Genomic DNA, 23,649 nt, shown 5'->3' on the forward strand with positions numbered 1-23,649 from the left:
AGTTTAATACTCGGCAGACTCCTTAGCAGATTTTGCTCTCGATAAACTCAAGGAGGTTGTGTTGGACAAACACCAAAGAAGAAAAAATAAAAATAAATAAATTCACATAAAATAAAACAATGAACTAGATAGATTGAGTTTTATTTCTATTTTTTAATCACACGCTACTAGAATTTAGGCTATCTCTCTACAAAAAATACATTGGATAAACTAAAATCTGAACATATACATAGATTACTTGTTCAATCAAATGTACGTATTTCGTAATCTCATTAAGCCACAAAATTTTAAAGTGATTTTTATTTCTCGTAACTATACAAACCTGAATCTTTTAATGAGAGTAAACTTTATATGTTTTCAACATAGCTGAAATTTGACGGCTAGAATTTAATGGTGTTGGTATTTTTTGGCATGGGGTGTGGAAGCCCCGCTCCCTTGCCAGCATACCCACCTCAGACTTGAGGGGTGGTTGAAACAGGCAGTAAAATTTAAAGGACTCAGTTTTGTATGGTTAGGAAAAATACAAGTTACTATAAAAATTTGTGATTTGTTCCTAAATGTATAAAAACCCTCATCCTTTAATAGGAAGCTATCCTAAGGAGGAAGGGAGGAAGTTATTATAATTAAACTAACTGGTTTAAAATCCTGTGATGTCTGAACACTTTGGCTTGTGGAGATGTGAAAGTGTTGACTCCAGTCAACCACACATAATCTGAGAAAAGATTTTCAGGAGGTAAGCCAAGTTTCTGTCTGGAGACAAACATTCACAAACATTCACTGAAGAACCTCTACGCTTATAGAGCATGATGTCTGTAAAACATGGTCAAATAAGTGATGGGGTTGTCCACATTAGTGTCCACCTCTACCTTGTAAGGGAGATGGGGAAAATACTTCTACATCTACTCATTAAGAAAACTGCACGGTACGGAAGCTTACCTACATCAATGTCCGATCCAGATAATAATGGCAAGATTGGTAGATAATAACGGCAAGATTTGTGCATTCCAAGAGGGGAAGTAAACAGGAAAAAGGGCCAGACATTTTTATTGCTCATCCTAGATTTATTTAACAACTGCTATCTTAGAAAAGATGCTTCTTGTCCTATGAAAGAGCTGGGCTTGCTACACAATCTGCTGAGCAGCTACCACAGATCCCAGTGAGAATGAATTCAAGGACTTGTGAGTATATCAACCCAGCAACTGTCTTCTTCAAAGATGGAATGTGGAAAAATTGTGGCAAACCTTTAGTCTTGAAATCACTTTCAGCCTCAAAAGTAGGTTAAAAGGGAAAAAATATTTTCCAAACAGAAAAATCCACATGAGAGGAATGTGCCAGTGATTTTCTAATATGTTTATCCGAGATTAGAGCCAAAGGAAAATACATTTTAGCCGTGAGATCTTTAACATAAAGTTCTTCCAAAGGCTCAAACGACTGTCTTTGGGAACCAAAAATAGGCAATCTAGGGGATCAAGAAAAACGTTTTTCTCTAAGAATATGTTGGACAGTGTGTATGTGGTAAGATGTACACTGTGAGGGGTTTGCAGCACCACCCTGGAAACCTGTTGTCTGAGAAGATGGTCACATAAGACTATCTACGCTTACAAGAGTCCATAGATCTGTAAGCCATTCTCCCTGAGGCCAAAAGGGAGTCACCAAAGTCATCTTGATGTCTCAAGACACCCTGAACTTGACTATCATCACCAAAATATTTGAGAATACTGTAGAGGAAATATACATAGATCTAAATGCGATCAGTCCTATAACAGGGCATGTACCTTCCAAGCTACTGGATCTGGAACTTAAGAGACTTCACAAACATGCCCTCTTTGGTCTTCACCACAAACTCCAATTCTTCTCATAAACTAAACGATGTAGACACCAGTCCTCTGGTTGGATCTGTTGTTTCCTCATTAACTGATCTGCTATTTTGTTCAACTTCCCTGGAAAAAACTGGTAAAAGAATTAATCCCCTAATATCGGTCCAACAGAAGAGTAGGCTATTTCCGCTATCTGAAACGGATTCCAACCTGGTTCCCCTTATCTTCTAATTTTAAGAGAGTGCTGTCGTGTTGGTTGGAAAAAACCTTTACATTTTTCCATTATCAGAGATGCCTTTAGCCCTAATGGCTTTGAAGACTGCCAAGAGTTCCAGGCAATTGAAATGTCATGCTGAATCTTCCTTTAACCATCATCTTGATTGATGAATAAAATCCATTGTCATGTACAGTACATCACTTCCCAGGGAGCATCTGCAAAATGAGACGTCCAAAAATCTACCTTCCAAAGATTACCTCTGAACCAAAAGAAGAGGCTTGTCCCACCATTTCACCAATTATAGATGGTTATGCTTCACTGGAATACAAGACGTGTATAGATCACATGTTTTGTTCCAATACCGATTAGGATGAAACTGGGAATTCCTGCTCTGCGCAAAATATTTAGTCTGAAAAAAATAAGCAAAAGTACTTACCAACAAACTACCATGGTGTGGGTGTATGACACCATCATGAGTGGTACCATTGAAAAATTCAGCTTTGCTACAAGTTGAAGCATTCAGTGGCATATGAGCTAAAGACGAATATATGGATCCTAACTGCTGGAACACCTGGAAGAAAAAAGATAAGTCTCAGAAATAGTAATATTCTTCAGAAGAATAAATAAACATAACAGTTTAATTCAAAACATAAATCAAGATAATGTTTAAATGAAGAATCCAGTAATGAATGCAATGCATGAAGATAAAAATATTATAAATATTATACGTCAACATCTTTTGAATTATGCAGCACTGCAGATATATAGAACTAAATTACTACAATAATGTGATCCTCAGGGACTAACAAAGTTAAAAGATAGTAGTACAAAACACAAAAACATAAAAAGGGGATACACTGATTAACTTTTAAAACCTGATTTCGTTTTTCATTGATTTTTACCATTTTCAGTAAATTTTTTGGAAAATTTATCTTATTTCTATTAAGAATCCATTTAATAAATAATTGTATAAAAAGGCAAAACATAACAAAAACAACTAATATTTCTATATTTACTCCATAATAAAATCCAAACAAAAAATAAATTAAATTTACATATTATGAATAGAAAACACTCGTTACTTAAAGAGTCGCTCATTATCATTACTGGCTAAGCTATAACCCTAATTGGTAAAGCAGGATGCTATAAGCCCTATGGCTCCAACAGGGAAAAATAGGTCAGTGAGGAAATGAAACAAATAAGAGAAGTAATGAACAATTAGAATAATATATTCTAAGAACAGTAACAATATTAAAATAGACCTTTCATATATAAACTATAAAAAGACACCTTTGACAGCCTGCTCTCCATAAAAACATTAGCTGCGAGTGTGAACTTTTGAAGTTTAACCTAATCAACTACCTGATCAGGAACACCATTCCTCAACTTAGTTACAGCTAGAATAAAACTTCTAGAATACTGTACTATGTAGTATTGAGCATCATGATGGAGAAGACATGACCATTAGAATTAACTGCATACATAGTATTACAAACAGGATGGTATTGTCCAGGAAGATTTGAATGCAAAGAATGGTTAGAATTATGAAAAATCATTTGCAACATGCATAACGGATTAACTGAACAACAGTGCCAGAGATTAATATCTACAGCAGAAATAAGACATTTAATAGACTATAAGTTCATGTCCAAAAAATTAAGATGATATTTGCCAGCTCAAGACTAGACAGGAGGACAGCACTCGAAACAAGGTAGAATGAAAGAATTAAAACACTTCTTCAAAATATAATGATCACTGAAAATCATAAGACTTTACCAAAAAGACTTTTTTTTTTTGCAATTGAAGAAGAGGCAGCTTGAATGGGGTTTTCACAATTAAATTTGCTATCAAGAATCACACATAAAATTTCAAGTCATACAGAGTTAAAGAAATATTATCAAAGCTGAAATCTGGAAATTGAGGAGCCTAAGTCCTCAACTTACAATCATACTTTAAGTTTTGTTAGGGTTCAACTTCATGTCCTATAATTTGCAGCACAATTTCTGCTAGATCCCTACTCAGGGATTCTGCAACCCCAGATCTATATTCAGGAGATGGAATTGATGCACAGTGAGTAGCATCAACTGCATATGCAACAAACTTGTTTTCTACGCCAAACCACGTCATGTATGAATAAATATGCAAATTAATGGGCCAAAACCACTACCCCGAGGAACACCAAACATCACATTTCTGTACTCGGTATGGTGTCCAATGACAACAACTCGTGATCTACTAAATAAAAATTCAATATTGATGTTAAAAAAAAGACCCACAAATTCCCCACTGGTTGACTTTTAAAATAGGGGACTCATGATTAATATGCTCAAAGGCAGCACTAAAATTAAGGCCAATTACACGAACTTCCTGACCACAATCAAGAGATTTCTGTAATACAGCATTAGCAATTGTGAGAAGGGCATCTCATGCTCCAAGGCCTTTACAAAAGCCATACGCAAACTAGGGAACAGATGATTACCTACAGCATACCTATTTAGATGATTTGCGAAGACGTTCAAAAACTTTAGATATGGAAACAATTCTCCAACAAGTGCAAAAAGGACCTCTTCTTTATAACTTAGAAAATGACATAACTTTAGAGATAAAAAAATCTGGTCTTTAAAAAATACCATGTGGGTCTATACCTCCACAAGCATCAAGGTCCATCAAGAGGGGTTTAATTTCACAATACCAAAAAGCTCAACTAGTTAGTTTATCCTCAGGGAAACAGGAATGAGGAAGATCAAGTTTCTCATTTCTCTGCTTAATGTCAAACAAATGAGCCAAAAGGGCAAACAATGCTGTTACCAAATACATGAACCTTCTTTATATAGAGCACAATATTCATACTACCCTGTAAGTCCTGTGGTAGGGGCGTAAGAATGCTACCACTGGAAGTCCTGCGTGCCGTAGAAAGCAACTAAAGGGAAAGCTCCTGCCTTGTCTTACTTTTTAGAAAAAGGCTAGGCCCACCACCAATAACTGTGGTTGATGACTGCAAGGGCATGCAATCATAAAAACTCTCTGCCAAATTATAAAACATGCCTGACGTTAATAGAAATGTGGAAGCAGCTAGGGTATCCCTTGTAAGCAACACACGTCAAACCTCCCTAGTGGCATGATAAATGGACAAGGGGTACTGCAGTTCATGACTGCATCCAAATAAGCTAGTAACAAAATGGAACATCAGAGCAGGTACTTGGAATGTGGTACACTAAAGGGAAGATTGAAGGAGATAGTGGATGTGAGAGCGAAGAGAAAGATATATATCTTCCATGTGCAGGAGACAAGATGGAGAGGAAATGGAACAAGAGAGATAGGAAAAGGTTATAAGCAAGAGGGAAGAAATGAAGCAGAGCTCATAATAGGTAATAACTGGAAGGTAAAAGTGGTAGAAATAAAGAGAATAAACGATAGGTTTCTAGGGATCCCAATGATAATAGGGGATCAGATAGTAAATACAATTTCAGGATATGCCCCTCAGATGGGTTGCCAAGTACAAAAAAAAATATTTAGACAAGAATTAAAGACAGCTATTAGAACAGTGAAAGAGAAGGAGAAGCTATTCATAGGAACACACATGAATAGCAGAGTGGGAAAAAGAAGGGAGGGATATCAGAAGGTCCATGGGGTTGGAATTAGAAATGAAGATGGGGGGTATACATTAGAGATGGCTCTGAGTTTTGAAATGGCATGTATGAACACCTGGTTTCAGAAGTTGGATAAGCACCTGATAATCTATGAAAATGGAGGAGTGCAAAGCCATATATATTATATCCTGGTTAGAGGAGTTGACAAAAACAATGTCATGAAATCTTAAGTGATTTTTGGGGAAGCATGTATTATACAACATAAACTTATAGTGATGGATTTTAAAATGAGAGGTAGAAAACCCAAGAAGAGAAAAAGGATATTTAGATTAAGGTTTGAGAGTGAGCAATTTAGGATGATTGAGAGAGAAGACTGGCAAGGTTGAACTTAGAGATTGGAGAAGGTAACAGAGTGGAAAATATCTGGATGGGTATGAAAGAAACGTGTGTAGGCAAAACAGGAATTAGTGGAAAGAACTAGCAAATATGGTGTGTAGAAAGGAGAAAAGTGGTGGTTGAACTGAAAGGTGCAAGAGTCAGTCAAATGAAAATTGAAGGGTTTTAAGGATTGGAAAGTAAAGAATGCAGAGGGTGCAGAGGAATGTTACAGAGAAGATGAAAAAGATTCTAGGAGGAAAGTAAGTACTGTATAGTTATTGGGAGAGTGGTATAGCAATTAAATGAAAGTCTAGGAACAATGGGAGAAAAGGATATCTATAAGATTTCTAACTTGAAGAAAATGCAGACAGGATTTGGGGCAACTGGCAGTTACCAAGGAAATATATTGCATGGGGATGAAGACATTATGAGAGAATATTTTCAACAACTATTGAATACTCAAAATGAGAGAGATGGGAGAAACACAAAGGGTGGGGGGGCCAGTGATGGAGATACGGAATACAGAAGTAAAGTGGGCATTGAGTAAAATGAAAAATAGTAAAGCACCAGGTCCATCAGTTTTAAATTGAAACGGTCAAGATACTAGGTACATATGGGGAGAATGGATGCTAGATTTATTAAGAGCAATATGCGTAGAGGAAATAATGCCGAAAGACTAGGAGGAGAGTCTAATTGTATTCATATTTAAGTAGAAAGGTGATGTCATGGATTGTGGTAACTAGAGGGGTATCAAACTAACAGAGCATGGTTTGAAAGTTTTTGAGAGGGTACTACATAAGAGATTGAGAGAGATTGTAAGTATTGAGAAACAGCAGTATGGATTCATGAGAGGGAGAGGGACTGTGGATGCCATCTATATAGTAAGACAGTTACAGAAAAAGAGGCTAGACAGAAACCAGAAGCTCTTCTTTGCTTTTGTAGATCTAGAGAAATTATGATACAATACCAAGAGAAGTGATGCTTTGATGCTAAAAAAGGAAAGTCCCAGAAAAATTAGTTACAATCGGGAAGATGATGTACAAAACAAGGAATAAAGTAATAACAGCTGCTGGGAAAAGAGAAACTTTTGAAGTTAGTGATGGATTACACCAGGGGTAAGCATTAAGCCAATTTTTATTTGCAATGGTCACGAATGTGTTGAGTGAAGAGATCAGAAATGAAGTTATGGGAGTTGCTATATACAGTTGATTTGGTGATTACTTCTGAAAATGCAACCACAGGCCTGAAATCTGCTCCCCTCGTGAGCACCAGTAACTTTGGCGGGAGACATTGGAGAAGAGAAGAAACTCCGTAGGAGAAACCTGTAGGGGTGTGCCTGCTAGCAAGTTCTTCTTTCTCAGTCACCATTGGAGATCTGTCACTTCTTCCTGAGGCACCTCCACTAAGGCTGCAGGAGGGTTGGACAACTGTAACCATTGGCTCTTTAGAGACCACTGTACCGAGCAAAGCTGCATCCTCTCAAACAGGACCAGTTTCTCTAATGATGGGAGGTGACCCAGAAACTTCTGCTAAGAGTAAGCAGGTAGCAGTTCCCTTTTGAGAAAAGGTTCTGCCACTTACCTGAATCTCATCACTCTGTCGGCAGATAGAAACGCTCTGGCCTGGGCCAAATTGATTTCCATGCCTAGGTATCTGATATGTTGTCAGTGGATGAGACTGGAATTCTCTAGGTTCAGCTGGAACCCAAACTCCTTGTAGAATTCTAGGAGGAAATCTCTTTGCTGAGCGAGCAAAATGCTTGACTTCACTAGAGGAAGCCAGTTGTTCAGATACCATAGGAGCCTGATGCCCAAGGCATGAGACCAGGTTGAGACAAGGGCTAAGATTCTGGTAAACAGCTGAGGTGCTTTTGGGAGACCGAAGCACAGCATCTTGAAGTGGTAGACCTTGAAAGAAAACCCCAGGTACTTTCTTGATTCCAGATGGATGAGCACCTGAAAATTTACTGAGCCTTTTTTCATATAGAATGGTCAGAATGTCAGAGTCCGAGCTAATGGAGGTAGGCAGTCTTACAAAAATGACTTGATACCCTGAACATAGAACTTCCAATGCCCAAGGATCAACCCCGAAGAACTGCCACCTGTCCAAATGGCTCTATAGGCATCCCTCCATTGATAGTGGACCTGGGGGACTTACCCTTCCTTGCAGGAGCTTCTACGGCCTCGACCACTTCGATTGGAGGGATGTCCAATCTGGCAAAAGAAGGACTGGTCATCTTGTCTCCTAAGCTGCTGGAAGCCTGTAGGAGGTAGTAAGCATCTTTGTTTAGTTGGGTGCTTAAAAAGCAAGATTCTCTTAGGCTGTTGAGGGGCAGGCATCATTGGGGATGCACCTCTCCTCATGAAGGATAGCAGTGGTCTTCTTGATAGCAGTCACTACTCCAGGAGGGAAAAACAGAGTGGGGAAGTCCACCAAGTTGGAGTTCCTCGGGCAAAGAACATCCCTGGGCGGGACAACTGTTTTGTGCAAGGTCTATAGAATACAAGGTCTACCCATCAGCGACCCAAAATTTGTCATCTACTGCGCATACCACCCATGCGGAGATTAATGACGTCACACCGTACCATGCTCTGATTTACCAGCCTTTGTTTTCCAGTATCTACAGTTAGTTTACAAGGAATCTGGTGTTATTATTAAGTGTGAAGCTCTTCCGCTTCCCAATTAACTATTTGTTGAGTCCCATTTGCAGAGCGCTTGAATTAATTACTATTGGTTAAAATGCCTCGTTACTGTGCTGTATATGGGTATTCTTCTAATAAAGATAAAAGAAATGAAGGAGTAACTCTTCACAGCTCTCCCAAGCACGTGGAAACTAGAAAGCTGTGGATAAATTTATGTAAAAGGAAGGACCCTTTCAACCCTGATAATGCAATCATATGTAGTTTACATTTTGAACCTGATGCATTTGAAAGAAACCTGAAATATGAATTGCTTGGAGAGGCAATGCCAAAAAACCAACGATGATTATAGGAAGGATCAATTCCAACATTATCATTACCTCTATCACTAGGTAAGGTTCAAAACTGAAATATATTTTTGGTAAACGATGTGTATAAGATTATAGATATGAAAACTAACAATATATCGGTATCTTTTTAATAAACGCATAAACACTCGATCCAAATTTTAATTTTGACAAATATATGGCAATGCATTTATATACATTTTGTTTTGAAGTGGAGTACAGTAGATATTGTAAATGATAAAAGTGAATGCTACTTTTGTTATGTCTATCGGTATTAAAGAAGCAAGTTCCGTATGACTCAAAGATGTCCAGAAATGCCTATGGGTTGGAATTAGAAAATCAGAATAAAATGATCAAATGCATGACACAGACAGTAAAATCAATAAAGGTAATTGGAAGTAAAAGTCTTTACCCATTCCAAAAAGGAGTGACAATTTCATGCGAATCTTTGCCAAAATTGTTAGAGATGGTAAAAAATAAATTCAATACATCATATATACTGACATACAGACTGAATCAAGATGAACTGGAACATTTCTTTGCTTGCCTGCAACAAATGGGAGCCTGTTATCAGCACCCAACTTCAGTTGCCGCTAAATATCGCATTAGATCTCATCTTTTAGGGAAGGATAATTATCTCATGGGGTCGAAATGTAATACAGAAACCAAAAGAAAAGTAGATAACTTTACAGCTGGAACCTTTTCTTTTCTTAGTAATGAAACTTCCTCTCAAGATAAAGACGACGAATCGCTACAAAGTGAGCTAAGTCTCTCCGCGATGATATTTTGTTTGCCGGATGAATGTGACGGTGAAGAAAAAGATAATGATGTTACAGAAAGTGTAGGGGAAGTTATTAACGAACAGCTGGAGGATGCAATAGCGAAAGGGGGTCTAGAGTATTTTGCTGGTTTCATTGCCCATAAGTTTCCTAAATACCCAAATCTTGGGTCATATGTATCAATGGGAGACAATTCATGGACGAGTATAATTAGCAGAGCAGATAATAAACTAGTGAAGCCATCAAAAGAATTTTCTGATCAAATCAAATGTTATCATGGGGAAAAAGGTTTAAAACTGGTAAAGGAACAGTAAAAAATTTAGCAGCAGAAATTGCAAATGTAATGGGATTGCCACTAGATTTAGTTACTTATTTTGTTCGTTGTCGGACATTCTTGAGAGTAAGAATATCAAATAGGGAAACAACTTCCACAAGAAAATTATGAATAAAGTTAAAAGGTTGTAAAGTGTAATAATCAGGATTTTTTAAGTTTAAGTTTATTTGTACAACCATATTTGTATAGATTTTTCTAAATGTAGTTTTTAAGTAAATAATTAGTGTAAAATAATTTTTTCATGTATGCATGCACGTTGCTTATTTGCATATTTACTGACTGATATAAAGAATTTTAATATTTTTTCCTTTCCTGATGTGCATCTTTTTATACCATTTTTTTTCAAAACCTTCTCATAAGAAGTATTTTATCATGAAATCCAGTCATCAAAATATCTTAAAATATTATATTTTCTGAAATAGTAATGTTATTCTTAACTGGATAAGAAAGAATTATGAACTTTTGCAAAATAAGGTATAACTGAAAGGTGTTCTTTCACCGGCCGGTGGTGCTTACTGACGTCACAAAACTTACCCCCCCCTTTAACGTTTACCCCTCTAATCCCTACTCACCCCCAATTTACCTGCGCGTGGGTTGACCTGGTACTCTATAGACCTTGGTTTTGTGTATCTGGCCAAAACTGCATCGCACCTCTTGAGAATACACTTACCCCACAGGAAAACTGTCTGGTGGAGAAGAAACTATGGCCTTTGCATCTGATCTCAAAAGATCTTCAAACTGCCTGACAACTTCTTCACTCTTCATGTTCTCAAGTCACCAGCAGGCCTGGATCGCGGACATAGCTGCCACCTTCATATTCTGCATCTTGGATGCTAAGAAAGGTGGAGGGAAAGTTGACTTATTTGTCACTTGACACACTAGGTACCAAGTTAGAAATGTCGGGATCAACAGGCAGAGGGCATGAGTGAGCCTCAGAGTCAATATAGAATTTCATTTGGTGAGCCAGCATCAAAGGTGGCAACTTCAAGGATCTATTAGACATAAGAGAATTCTCAAATGCTAAGACCTGAGTATTAAACAAGTCAAGCGTGTCACAAGTCTGGTTCGATAGGGAAATATCAAAGGGATCTCTCGCACTCTACGATTGAGGGAAAATTGCGTCAATAGAGCAACATCTAATAGTTACTTGTGTGAAAGGAGGCTCTTCCAAAACATCCAGGCGACGAAAATGGAGCATGATACTTTACCGTCCCAAATTATGCGTGTTCAAATTGTGCGATTCCCCATTTATGTGGTCGCTAGTTTTCAAAAATAAATTTTCTGTATCTGCGCTGCTGTTCAAATTCTGCGAGTCAAGTACTGTACTACAAAACGGATCAAATCTATTGTCTTTCCAAGTACAGTACTGTATATAAGTAGCCTTAAGTACAGTGCCTGATAATAAATGTAACCAAACAATATTTACCTTAAATTTTATTAACAATTTCATAATAAAAAGTCTATTCAAGGAAAAATTCCATATTGACAATGAAATCAACTTTTAACTGTGCGAGAACAGCTGACAAAATGTAAACAAGAGTTGTGGTTACGTTCTTGGCAATCTTTATCTTTCTCTAACCTTCGATAATTTTAATGGTAGTGTTAATGATGGTATATTAAAGCATTATTTTTGTTTAGTGCAGTATATATAAAAGCTTTATTTTTTCCCTGTGGGTTTTCTAGGTTTTCACACATAGGCTCAGTTCATTTATCAGCAGTGAATAGCCTAACTTTCGGTAACGAGTTGGCAATATTTTCTGTCATTTGTTTTAAATAGTATAGATTTGCTTTACAAAGATTTGTTTTTGTATAGTACACGGTATATAAAACCACCCCCCCCTCTATCTCTCTCTCTCTCTCTGTGTGAGTGTAACTAATAAAATATTAGTTCGCATTTGGTAACCTGAGTTTAAGAATTAAATCAACATCATGCTTGTTAGTTGTGGTGAGCGATTCCACACTTCAAAGGGTACAAGAAACAAAGAAAAACGCGGCATTCGATTATAACAGCTGATTCATTCATTCATTCTATCGCTCTCTCTCTCTATAATATATATATATATATATATATATATATATATATATATATATATATATATATATATATATATATATATATATATATATATTTGGGCTCAAGCCATGATGTCCTGATGGAAGTTCCTTAAAGTAGCTTCCTAAGGGATATATGTACTACAGTGATATCCCCAGAGAATTTTACCTTTAGGTATCCAGAATTCTAACTCCTGGCACGTATATCCTTAAATTTTCTCTTAAGGATATCGCATAATATCAGAGGACGTATTCTTGACACGCCACATAGCAATCTGCACCCCTAATAGCGTTTTCGCTTCGAGGAGGTGTGGCAAAATAAAAGGGAGCCGTATCAAGGCTACCCCCGTTCTCGTATTACTATTGAGAATGACAACAGCGCCATTCGTACGATGGCGGACATTCCTTATTTTGTAGCGATTTCGCTCAGTGGTATTCCCTGCTGATCTAACTTTTCGATCGTTTTAAAGGATTATATTATGCTTTCTCCATCTTCTTCCGCATCTGGAAAGTTGAGTATCGGGTCTTTACTATGAGTATAATTTAGCTCCTGTTTCACAATGAAATTAAAGTAATTTATTGTGCTTAAGAGCTAGGCCAGTTACTGGAGGCGCCATGGGCGCTATTGTTCGTTAGGCATGTGTTATTTAGATAGCAGAACGACTTCCAGTTTAAATACCTTTATTTAATTATTTTAATTATTGAGCTATTTAGGATATTATTCTCGTAAAGATTTGATAATGTGCATAATTTTCCTTTCTCTGTCGATCGTATAGTTAGAGTTTCGGTGATTTAGGTAACCAAGATCTCGTCTAGCCTAGGTAACCTAACCTAGGCGTTTTTCTATACGTTCAGACATCCCCCGGTTACCCTCGTGTATTGCTTTTTAATTCAGCGGAGACTGATACCTCCTAGAATTATATGAAACATTACACGTCTCTTCGGAGATTTAAGGGTAATCTCTTTCCCTGTGAATGTAGCTTCAGGCTACAACCCTAATAGCCGTGCCTTGAATTTTATTCAGACATGACTAACCTAGGGTTTTTCCTGCCTCTTCCCTTTAACCGTTGGTTGTGGTATACCAGCAGGTTTTGGGATTTAGTCAGAATCTCAGAGTATTTAGTCTTATGTTGGCGACCTGCCGGCAGGGCAAATGGGTTGTAGAATACCATCATTCCCCTGCCGGCTAGGCTGCCGGCAATGGAGGTTAGCCCTCCCTAGCCGCACTTGAAGTAGTGGTAGGATACCACCTTCTCCTTGCGACTAAAAGACTAGTCCCGCGCCGCAGTCCTCTAGGCTGAAGAGTGATAGTCTTTTGCCTAGGAGGACGCGGCACTGGAAATCTGTTTCTCCCGTGTTGAGAGGAGGCAGCAATGCCGCCATCGCCTTAACTGTGTCGGCAATCTCTAGGATGGAGAACTGAGACTCTCCTATCACCTAGGATTCTGCCGATACTGAAACAGAGTTTCTTTTAACAGGTGGTGGGACTGACAATTTTGCAAGTTCCTTTCACACTCTTTACAGGACTCCCTCTCCAGCCATGACACTGGCTGACGGCAATGCATACTGCCGGCAACCACATCATCTGTCGGCAGCTATGGTCCCTACCATTAGCCGACAGCTGGCGGCTGGCAGCCATGATGGCTGAGAGTGGGAAGTCCCTTGCTATCCCCAAGGTTCCTCAGTTCTCCCTTGAACTGTTATTCACGAGTTCTGTTACCGAATTACCGCCGGCCAAGCCAGTACAGATAAGTGCTGACTTAGATGGCTGCACGCCGACCGTAATGATACTGCCGGAGGCTAGCTTGCCGGCAATGTATTGGCGGCACCTTACCGGCAATAGTACTATAGCTAGATGGAAGCCTGAATGGTACATTCTCCCCTTCCATTGGAACCTTCTATTCGGAAGAAAGGCAGTAAAATAAGACTTTTACATCCTTAATTACTGTATACATACACAGTAGAGGATTAGCCTTTCCTCCATGCTATCTCTCTCTCTAACTAGCATACTAGATATGCCGGCAAGATCTAGTTATGACGGCAACATGCCGGCTGAACTACAGTATATATTATACAAGTAGCCAGTGTATCTACAGTATAGAATATACTGCAGATAGAAAACTACTATATATTTTATACTAGTAGTTATTTCCAATATATCTTGGATATCCAACACAGGCATTTGCTGAACCCAATCCCATATTGAATGAATATGATTTCTTCAATATCCTGATTAGAAATCAGTATTCGTATTACCCTACAATATTAAATAACTTCAAGGCAGGAGTGATACACTACTAACCCTTAAAGGGTAGAGCCTTTATCCTCGAGTCTCCCTGATCAGGAAACTCTATATTTTAATATTGTAAGGAAGGCTACAGCAAATAGGCTGAGTGGGATATACAAATATATGTCTTTATTTTCCCTAGTCCAGCTGGCTTCATGCTAGATGGACCGTACTGTCATACGCTACTATGAAGGCAGCATAATGACTAGACTACAATACATGATGTACAGTAGCCAGTATATTGCAGTATAGACTTACTGCAAATAGAAAACTACAGTACCATTATACAGTAGTAATTTCTAACACCTGGAGTACCCTTGTACGAGCATTCCGCTGGTACCGCTCATATCTTGAATGAATAGTTTTCTTCAATATTCTGATTGAGAATCAGTCATCCTGACCCCACAGTATTAACATTATTTCGGGACAGTGAAGTGGTACTTCTCTACCCCTAGGGGTAAGAGCCCTTCTACTGGGAGTTACTCAATAGAGGAACCCCATGTAGTTAATACTGAGGGGAGGTAACAGTATCTGCTCGCAGGGGTACACAAGTATGTATCTCCTACTATCCCTTTATAGCTTACTATCCTAAGCTATTCTGTTGTAGATAACCTTTGCATGTTGATTATCAGGGAGATAATCCTTTGTATACTCATTTGGTTTTCCTTTCTTTACAGGAGGAACACCAGATACCTTGTGCTGCAGTCCTCTGCAAAGCCAAGAGTAAGTATTTTTACGGTCATAATACTTGCAGGTTTCATGCCCCCTGCAATATTATTCCCCGGATTCCTACATTATTGGAACCCATAGGTTTGCAATATATGTCGGACATTAATGTCTGAAGGTTTTGAAAATCCCAAGTCTACGGAGACGAGGGATACAGCTCAATACAAATTACGCAACTGGGTGAGAGGCTTCCAAAAAATCTCCCCGGGACCCTTCCTACCTAATGATAGGATGCGTAAGCTACTATTTCCGAAAGCAAGTAAGGAAATAGTAGTGCCTCAGGAACCAACTACATCCCCTGACGGCCAGAACACCTTTGGGATTGAGGGCAAGAAGTGCCCCAAGGTAGAAGAGAAAAATGTTGTGTTGGAATTTCCTCCGCCTATGCCGGCTATAGAGCCATCGATGTCGACATCTTTGTCTTCTACTCCTCTATTGGATAAAATGGTACAATTATGTATCCAACTGAAGAATCAGATAGAGCGCTTTCGTAAACAAAACAAAAAGCAGGAAGAAAAACGCAAGATAGAGCCTTACAAAGCTTCTCTTGTCACTTTCCAGGGGTCAGTCAAACGACCCATGGATCAAGACCTACCAACATGCTCCAAAACCAATCCCTGGAGGTTTGTGGAGCAGATGCCGTTTTTAAATGGCAATCTCTACATCTCAAGAGAAAATGGGTGCTGTTCCTTTGGACAAAATTCAATTTTGGCCAAGCTTTGATGCTTTCCCTAATTGTTGGGTTCGACTGAAGTACGAACCAAAGTCAAGGAAAGGAACAAAACCAAAGGAGGTCATGATTCTCGACCATGATAAGGCACAGACTATCCTCTCAGGTAGTCTGAAAAAAGCGGGTTATTCAGAGTCGAAGGTATTCTCACTGAATAACAGACACCCTTCCTTTCTTGCTCCTTCTTCACTCTCATCCCCCTTTATGGGGAAGGCATTTATATCTGTTGCCAAAGCGGTGGAGGTGGGTAAGCCATGTCCCACACTCGAAGAGTGCAAGCCTCTATCACCAGCTTTTCCCCGGACAGGAAAAGGATTGGAAGGAAGTCCATTTGACTTTTTCAGTAGGAAAATTAGACGCGGATGTCGAAGTCGACAATTTCATGTATGCCTCCCTAAATTATCTGAGTTGCTCTTGCATAATGAACAAGAGACAAAGGAGAGACTTGCGACCTCCCTTTCTCTACAAAACTACATAGAGTTGTGTTCAACCTATGAAAATACCCCAGACATGCTCTTGGTCATAGCCAAAATGCATATGGCTACCTTAGTGAAGGACCTTTACACCTTTATGAAGGCTAGGAGAGCATGTAGAGAGTTTGTGTTCGCTGCTGCAACAGTGAAACACGAAACAAGGAAGCTAATATCTTCCAACATCTGGGGTAAAGACCTCTTCCCACACGAGGTAATTAAGAAGGTAATTAAGAACACCACCATGGAGAACATAAGTCTTCTCCAAAAATGGGGCATCCTTTCAAAGAGAAAATCTTCCCTGGTTCTGGGTCCCCAACCTAAAAAGATCGAAAATGCTGGAAATATCCGGGCTGCTCAACAACATCCCACTATTCCAGTGACCACAATGCCACAGGCAGATGGTCACAAGTCTAAACCTACTGACTATTCGAAGCATGAAGACGCTTCTGCTAGGAGGAACATTCCTTCAGGATCGCAGGACCTTCGATCCTTCGGTTCAAAGCCTATTCAAGATGAGCCCTTGATGGGAAACAGAAATGTCCCCACCATCATTTCCTTACCTTCTCTTACAATTCAAAATCCTCCTGGAGGAGTATACCTGAGAGCTATAGAGCATACAGGTGGTAAGAAAACTATAGCCCATCGAGTTCCAGGGAAGGCTGTTTTGTGTTCACGAGAAGGACTCAAGAAATCTCTGAGTCATTCTGAACTTGTCGCCACTCAAGTTCATAGAAAACAGCAAGTTCTGAATGTTAATCCTTCCGAACATATGGACCGTGTCCCAAATAGGGGTGTTTGTAGTCTTGTCAGACCTGAAAGGTGTCCTGCGGAACCTTCCAGTCAACCACCCCCTCCCTCCTATCTAGAATTCAAGTTACAGATAGTAACATTCATCCTAGGAAAGATACGTGTCGGACTCACAGTCCTAAGTGTCTTCATAGGATTGGCAAACTTAGTCCCGTCAAAGTCAAGCCTAGAAATGGTTCAGGGATTTATATACCTGAACGAGAGGCTGGGGTGGGCAGCACCCGAAGTGGCTGGCCAATGTGCATTCAAGGAAATGACCCGGTTCCCGGGACATCACGGATGCAAGATAAGCTTCTAGAAGTCTCGACTTTCTCCAGCTGAATTGTTTCAATGGCTCAAAAACCATTGAAGCCCACAGTCACATCAACTCTCCTTTCCATTGGAAATATAAAAGGAGCTCGCGAGGTCTGTCAAGAGACTCAGGTAATCAGTCAGATTTCCAAGACGCCAACAGGGATAAGCGCTAAACTTACCCCAGTTCGCAATAGTGACAGACCTAGTGCAAAGAGCACAGTGGAAAGATGCGTTAAGAGCCTAGAGAAAATACGCATCAAACGCTTGAAGAGATAAAAGAAAGACTGATATCGGTCCCTCTTTAATCGCTTCTCTAACAAAAATTAAAGAACGAAAGTCCCAAGACTCTGCTGGTCCTATCATGAGTGGGGAAGCCCCCTCCATACAGATCAGACTTCCTACGACTGATCTGGGACACCGAAGCGATAATAAGACGTCACAATTGAACGTCTCATACAGTCTAGGTGAGGTTACCCATCCCTTTCTTAAAGGGATGGCACCTGCCAGCAGTTCATTTACAACTCATCCACAAGGTGACAGTGGATGCTCTATTTCGGTCCAAGCCGATAGAGTTGGAATGGTCCATGGACGCAGACCTATTCGCTCCCAGATGGGAACGAGTCCCGGAACTGCAATTCAACTTCTTCGTCACGAGCGTCTTCAAGAAACTACCTCGATATGTAGCCCCATACCAGGATCCTCTGGTGGGGCTGATAGACTAGATGAGGCTGGTCCTAGCTCTGATCCTAGGTATATTTCCGAAGGTTCAGAAATTAACTGCATTCGTTTTATCACAGAGAACCCAAACCCTTCATTTCATGATTTTCTTACTCTAGCGGTTAGAAAAAGATTTGGGATCTCAGAAGGCAATATAGAAATTCTTAGAAGAATACAAGGGTAAGTCAACTAGAAGACAATATGAGTCTTCCTGGAAAAAGTGGGTTGCGTTTGTCAAAGCAAAAGGACCGAAAGAAATTTCAATGAACTTCTGTCTCTCCTTCTTTGTCCACCTTCATAGCCAAGGTCTGGCGGTTAATACGATAAATACGTGCAAGTCAGCCTTGACTAGGCCTCTCCTATATGCCTTTCAAGTGGATCTGGGGAATGAAATCTTTAATAAGATTCCGAAGGCATGTGCTAGGCTTAGGCCTGCAGTACCACCAAAGCCCATCACTTGGTCTTTGGACAAGGTCCTACATTATGCCTCATCTGTGAACAATGAAGATTGTTCTCTTAAGGATCTAACCCAAAAGGTTATTTTTCTGTTTGCTATAGCCTCTGGGGCTAGAGTTAGTGAAATAGTGGCCCTATCCAGAGATGAGGATCACATTCAGTTCACGGAAGTGGGAGAACTGAATCTCTTTCCTGATCCATCCTTTCTCGCTAAAAATGAGCTACCCACTAAGAGGTGGGGTCCCTGGAGAGTCTGCCCTCTGAAGGAAGATGTCTCTCTATGTCCTGCAGAGTGTCTAAAGGTCTATCTTTGTAGAACTTCAGACTTCAGGGGAGGACAGCTCTTTAAAGAAGAAACTTCTGGATCAAATTTATCCCTGAAACAACTATGGGCGAAGCTCACCTACTTTATTCATAGAGCGGATTCGGACAGTACTCCCGCAGGTCATGATCCGAGAAAAATTGCTTCATCACTTAACTTCTTTCAGTATATGGACTTTGAGCGTTTTCATTCATACACTGGATGGAAATCATCCAGAGTGTTTTACAAACACTATGCAAAACAAGTGCATGAACTGAAACACTTCGTAGTGGCGGCAGGTAGTGTATTAAAACCTGCCCACTAATTACTGTGGTAAACAGTTAATAGTTTGGGACCTCACATGTCCTCGCATATGTACTGGGTGAGAAGCCGTATGTGGTGACGCCAGGTAGAATATTTAACCTGCCGTCTAATTCTACGATGAACAGCTAATTGACTGGGACTGTCAATTAAAGGGAGAAGCGGTCATCCTTCTTAGGTGTGACCTCTTTTGATTAAGTGTTACCATGGTGACACTAGCTCTGTTCAAAATCCCAGGTGTGGAATTATACAGATAGCACTAGTGCCAGTGTACGTAGTACACAGTGCAGATAGAAGTAACCAGTACAGGAATTATGAAGAGAAATTGTTTTACAAATTTTCTTCAGTCTGAGAGTGGCACTCATCATTTCTTCCTTCAAGAAAGAAATATAGTCTCTGTACTCGTTACAGGTATAATCCCATTGTCATACTACATTTGTTCTACTAACCATCTCTTTTAGTCATTTATTAGGAATAAATGTCTATTAGAATGTAGTGCGTCCGCTTTTGCCAGACAATTGTATGTATACATGCCAGTTCTTTGACTTACCAAATTAAGTATTCCTCATATATTTGTATGCAACAAATAATAAATATAAGAGACACTATGTTAATTCGGCAAAATATACAACTATGAGACTATTTGTATATTCAGTGTATACTTATGTTTGGTCATACAATATATGTTAACCTCGAGATCCCTTTTCTACTGTCTAGAATGACTCTTCCCTGTAGGAGGCAGGAAGCACTAACATTGTTTATGATTAGTGATGATGACTAATAACAGTGACGTCACTTGTCTCAATTGGTCCCCATGACCATAGAAAAGGTTGCTATAAGGTTAAGGCACTGATGAAAATCCACAGATACACTAATGCTCTGGTATGCTTCCATCAGGACGACATGGTTTGAGCCCAAAAAACGGATTTTGAGCGAAGCGAAAAATCTATTTTTGGGTGAGATGGCCATGTCGTCCTGATGGACCCACCCATCTCTTCTAAAAAGAAAAGATCTTCACTCAAAATCTATTTTTGGGTGAGATGGCCATGTCGTCCTGATGGACCCACCCATCTCTTCTAAAAAGAAAAGATCTTCACAGTATCCCTCGCGTGGTACTGTATCTGTAACACCGTGCTCAATGCAACAAGGAATGTCCGCCATCGTGGTAATGGCGCTGTTGTCATTCTCAATAGTAATACGAGAAGGGGGTAGCCTTGATACGGCTCCCTTTTATTTCGCCACACCTCCTCGAAGCGAAAACGCTATTAGGGGTGCAGATTGCTATGTGGCGTGTCAAGAATACGTCCTCTGATATTATGCGATATCCTTAAGAGAAAATTTAAGGATATTCGTGCCAGGAGTTAGAATTCTGGATACCTAAAGGTAAAATTCTCTGGGAATATCACTGTAGTACATATATCCCTTAGAAAGCTACTTTAAGGAACTTCCATCAGGACGACATGGCCATCTCACCCAAAAATAGATTTTTCGCTTCGCTCAAAATCCGTTATATATATATATATATATATATATATATATATATATATATATATATATATATATATATATATGTATATATATATATATATATATATATATATATGTGTGTGTGTGTATATATATATATATATATATATATATATATATATATATATATATATATATATATATATATATATATATATATATATATATATATATATATATATATACATATATATATATATATATATATATATATATATATATATATATATACTGTATATAGCAAATTTTCTTCTTTCTTATGTTAACAAGATGTTGAAATTGTCTTTTCCTCTTTGAAATGATAACATTCTTGACGAAAACAAGAAAAACAAACGTAAAAATTAGTGAATGTCAGAGGTCAAGCTCAGGCATGTACTCTCTCTCAGATTTGTGGTAGGACTGAAGGGTGAAGGGGGTAATACGTCGTCTGCGACTCAAGAAAGTTATACAGATGCCATTGTTCACAATTTCTTCTACATTAAAATGTAATAATTAAAAATTTACGATAACAGAAGAAATACTGCATTTTCTTGTAGGGAACAATGTTTAAGGTTTATTGAGTTACTTTTACTAATTACCCTGTAGCTATGAAAGTAAGAGGAATTTTGACAAAATATTTTGTATACCCATTCTCCATTGCCATACGATGCTGTGATTGTTTTCAGGATTTTGTGTTTTTTCTTCCCTTACCCCTATATACTGGCATTCCAGATGGCCCCCTTAATAGGGATCTAGCTAAAATTAGTGCACGGTGCAAATAATGGGGCATGAAGTTGAATTCTAATAAAACTCAAAGTATGATTGTAAGTCGGTCGAGGACAGTGACTCCTCAACATCCAACAATGTATGACTCGTTCAAGATTGTAGGGTTGATTCTAAACACTAAATTTACTTTTGAAAAACATATTAGATCTGTTTCTTCTTCAATTGCACAAAATATTGGCTTATTGAGAAATTCTTTCAAGATTTTCAGTGATCAATCTGTTCTGAAGAAGTGTTTTAATTCTTTCATTCTATCTTGTTTCAAGTATTGTTCTCCAGTCTGGTGTTCAGCTCCTGATTCTCATCTTAATTTGTTGAACAGGTGCCTACGGTCTATTAAACTTCTTATTCCTGATCTAGACATTAATCTCTGGCAACGTTATTCTATCAGTTCGTTATGCATGTTGCATAAGAATTTTCATAATTCTGACTATCCTTTACATTCATATTTTCCCAGACAGTACCATCCTGTTCATAACATTACATATGCAGTTAATTCAAATAGTCATGGTTTCTCCATCATGAGGCTCAATACTACACAGTACTCTAGAAGTTTTATTCCAGCTGTGACAAGTTGTGGAATGATTTTCCTAATCGGGTGGTTGAATTGGGATTGTGGTGGCCTGTTGGTATCGTCCTTGACTGGTGATTGCCAGAATAGGGTTTGAGTTCGCTCAAGCTCAATAGTTCCTTTGGTCGCTGCAACCTCACCATCCTTGTGAGCTGAGTGGGGTTTTGGAGCTTATAGGTCTACATGCTAAGTCATCACCAGCCATTGCCTGACCCTCCTTGGTCCGAGCTTGCATGGAGAGGGGTTTGGGCACTGATCCTATGTCTATATGGTTAGTCTCTAGTACATTGTCCTGCTTGATAGGACATTGTCACTGTCCCTTGCCTCTGCATTCATGAGTAGCCTTACAACTTCAAAAGTTCAAACTTGCAGCAAATATTTTCATGGTAAACAGGCCGAGATAAGTATTTTTTTATAGTTTATACATGGAAAATCTGTTTTAATGTCGCTACTGGTCTTAAAATATTTAATTTTAATTGCTCACTACTTCTCATACTGTTTATTTATTTCCTTTCCTCACTGTGCAATTTTTCCCTGTTGGAGCTCTTGGGCTTTTAGTATCCTACTTTTTCAACTACGGTTGTAGCTTAGCTAGTAATGATAATGATAATAATAATAATAATAATAATAATAATAATAAAACTAATAATAATAATAATAATAATAATAATAATAATAATAATAATAATAATAATAACAACACTGTAATAATAATAAGAGCATGACAATTTATTTGGACTCTCAAATTTGATGGTGTATTACACATTTTACATGTTTGTATCACAACATAATTCTAGGGCTGAGTACAAGAAGGGCCAATGTCATAAAACCATGTTTTGAGAAAAACGCATTTGAAAGATTGCTTCCTATATTAAAAATCAGGCAATTACAGCAAACGAAAGCTCTTTTTTATTTAGACTGCTTGTCTTTTAAACTGTTATTTACAGTCTAAGTTATTACATTATTGTTTTTCATTTTGAAGAAAAAAATATATTAGACCAAGCTTTGAAAAATTTATTGCCTGCAAATTGTGTAAAAAAAATTGCATTATTGGAAAAAAGTATTTCAAACATTTTGAGATTAATCTATATCCTTCTAGTAGCTATTATATATTACATTATCTATAATATTCTTGCTTAGAAAAAAAAAAAGAAAAAAAAAAACATCCTAAATCAATGGCTAAAGAAAAGTGGAAAAAATTACGTTGATTGATTTACTAACACAAGTAGATTAATCAGATTCACTAAACAAAAATTAATACATTTTTTAGCATGTTGAGTAACATCCTAAATCAATGTCTAAAGAAAAGTGAAAAAAAGAGTGATTAATTTACAAACACAAGTAGATTAATCAAATTTAGGGAAAAAAATCTGATTAGTTTTTGACATGTTGAGTTCCAATAGAAAAGTAATGATCCATAGTAATTGTGTCATCCGCCATAATACTCACATATTGGGTTCATCATCTAAATAAACATCATCTGAAGCATCCTCTGCCGCCTGCAGGCTTCTGTAAAATGTTTGC

General features: G+C 38.4%; 1 protein-coding gene across 1 annotated transcript in view; it reads right to left on the reverse strand.

Annotated features, from left to right (window-relative positions):
- Nucleotides 1–23,649, reverse strand: part of LOC137643131 (carboxypeptidase D-like) — a 589,663-nt gene that overhangs the window by 101,210 nt on the left and 464,804 nt on the right. Inside the window, exon 20 of the mRNA XM_068375981.1 lies at nt 2,471–2,605. Within this exon, the coding sequence (XP_068232082.1) occupies nt 2,471–2,605 (135 nt within the window). The remainder of the gene's footprint in view (nt 1–2,470; nt 2,606–23,649) is intronic.

The sequence above is a fragment of the Palaemon carinicauda genome, chromosome 6 (genome assembly GCF_036898095.1).
Source record: "Palaemon carinicauda isolate YSFRI2023 chromosome 6, ASM3689809v2, whole genome shotgun sequence".
In the NCBI taxonomy this organism is placed as follows: Eukaryota; Metazoa; Arthropoda; class Malacostraca; order Decapoda; family Palaemonidae; genus Palaemon; species Palaemon carinicauda.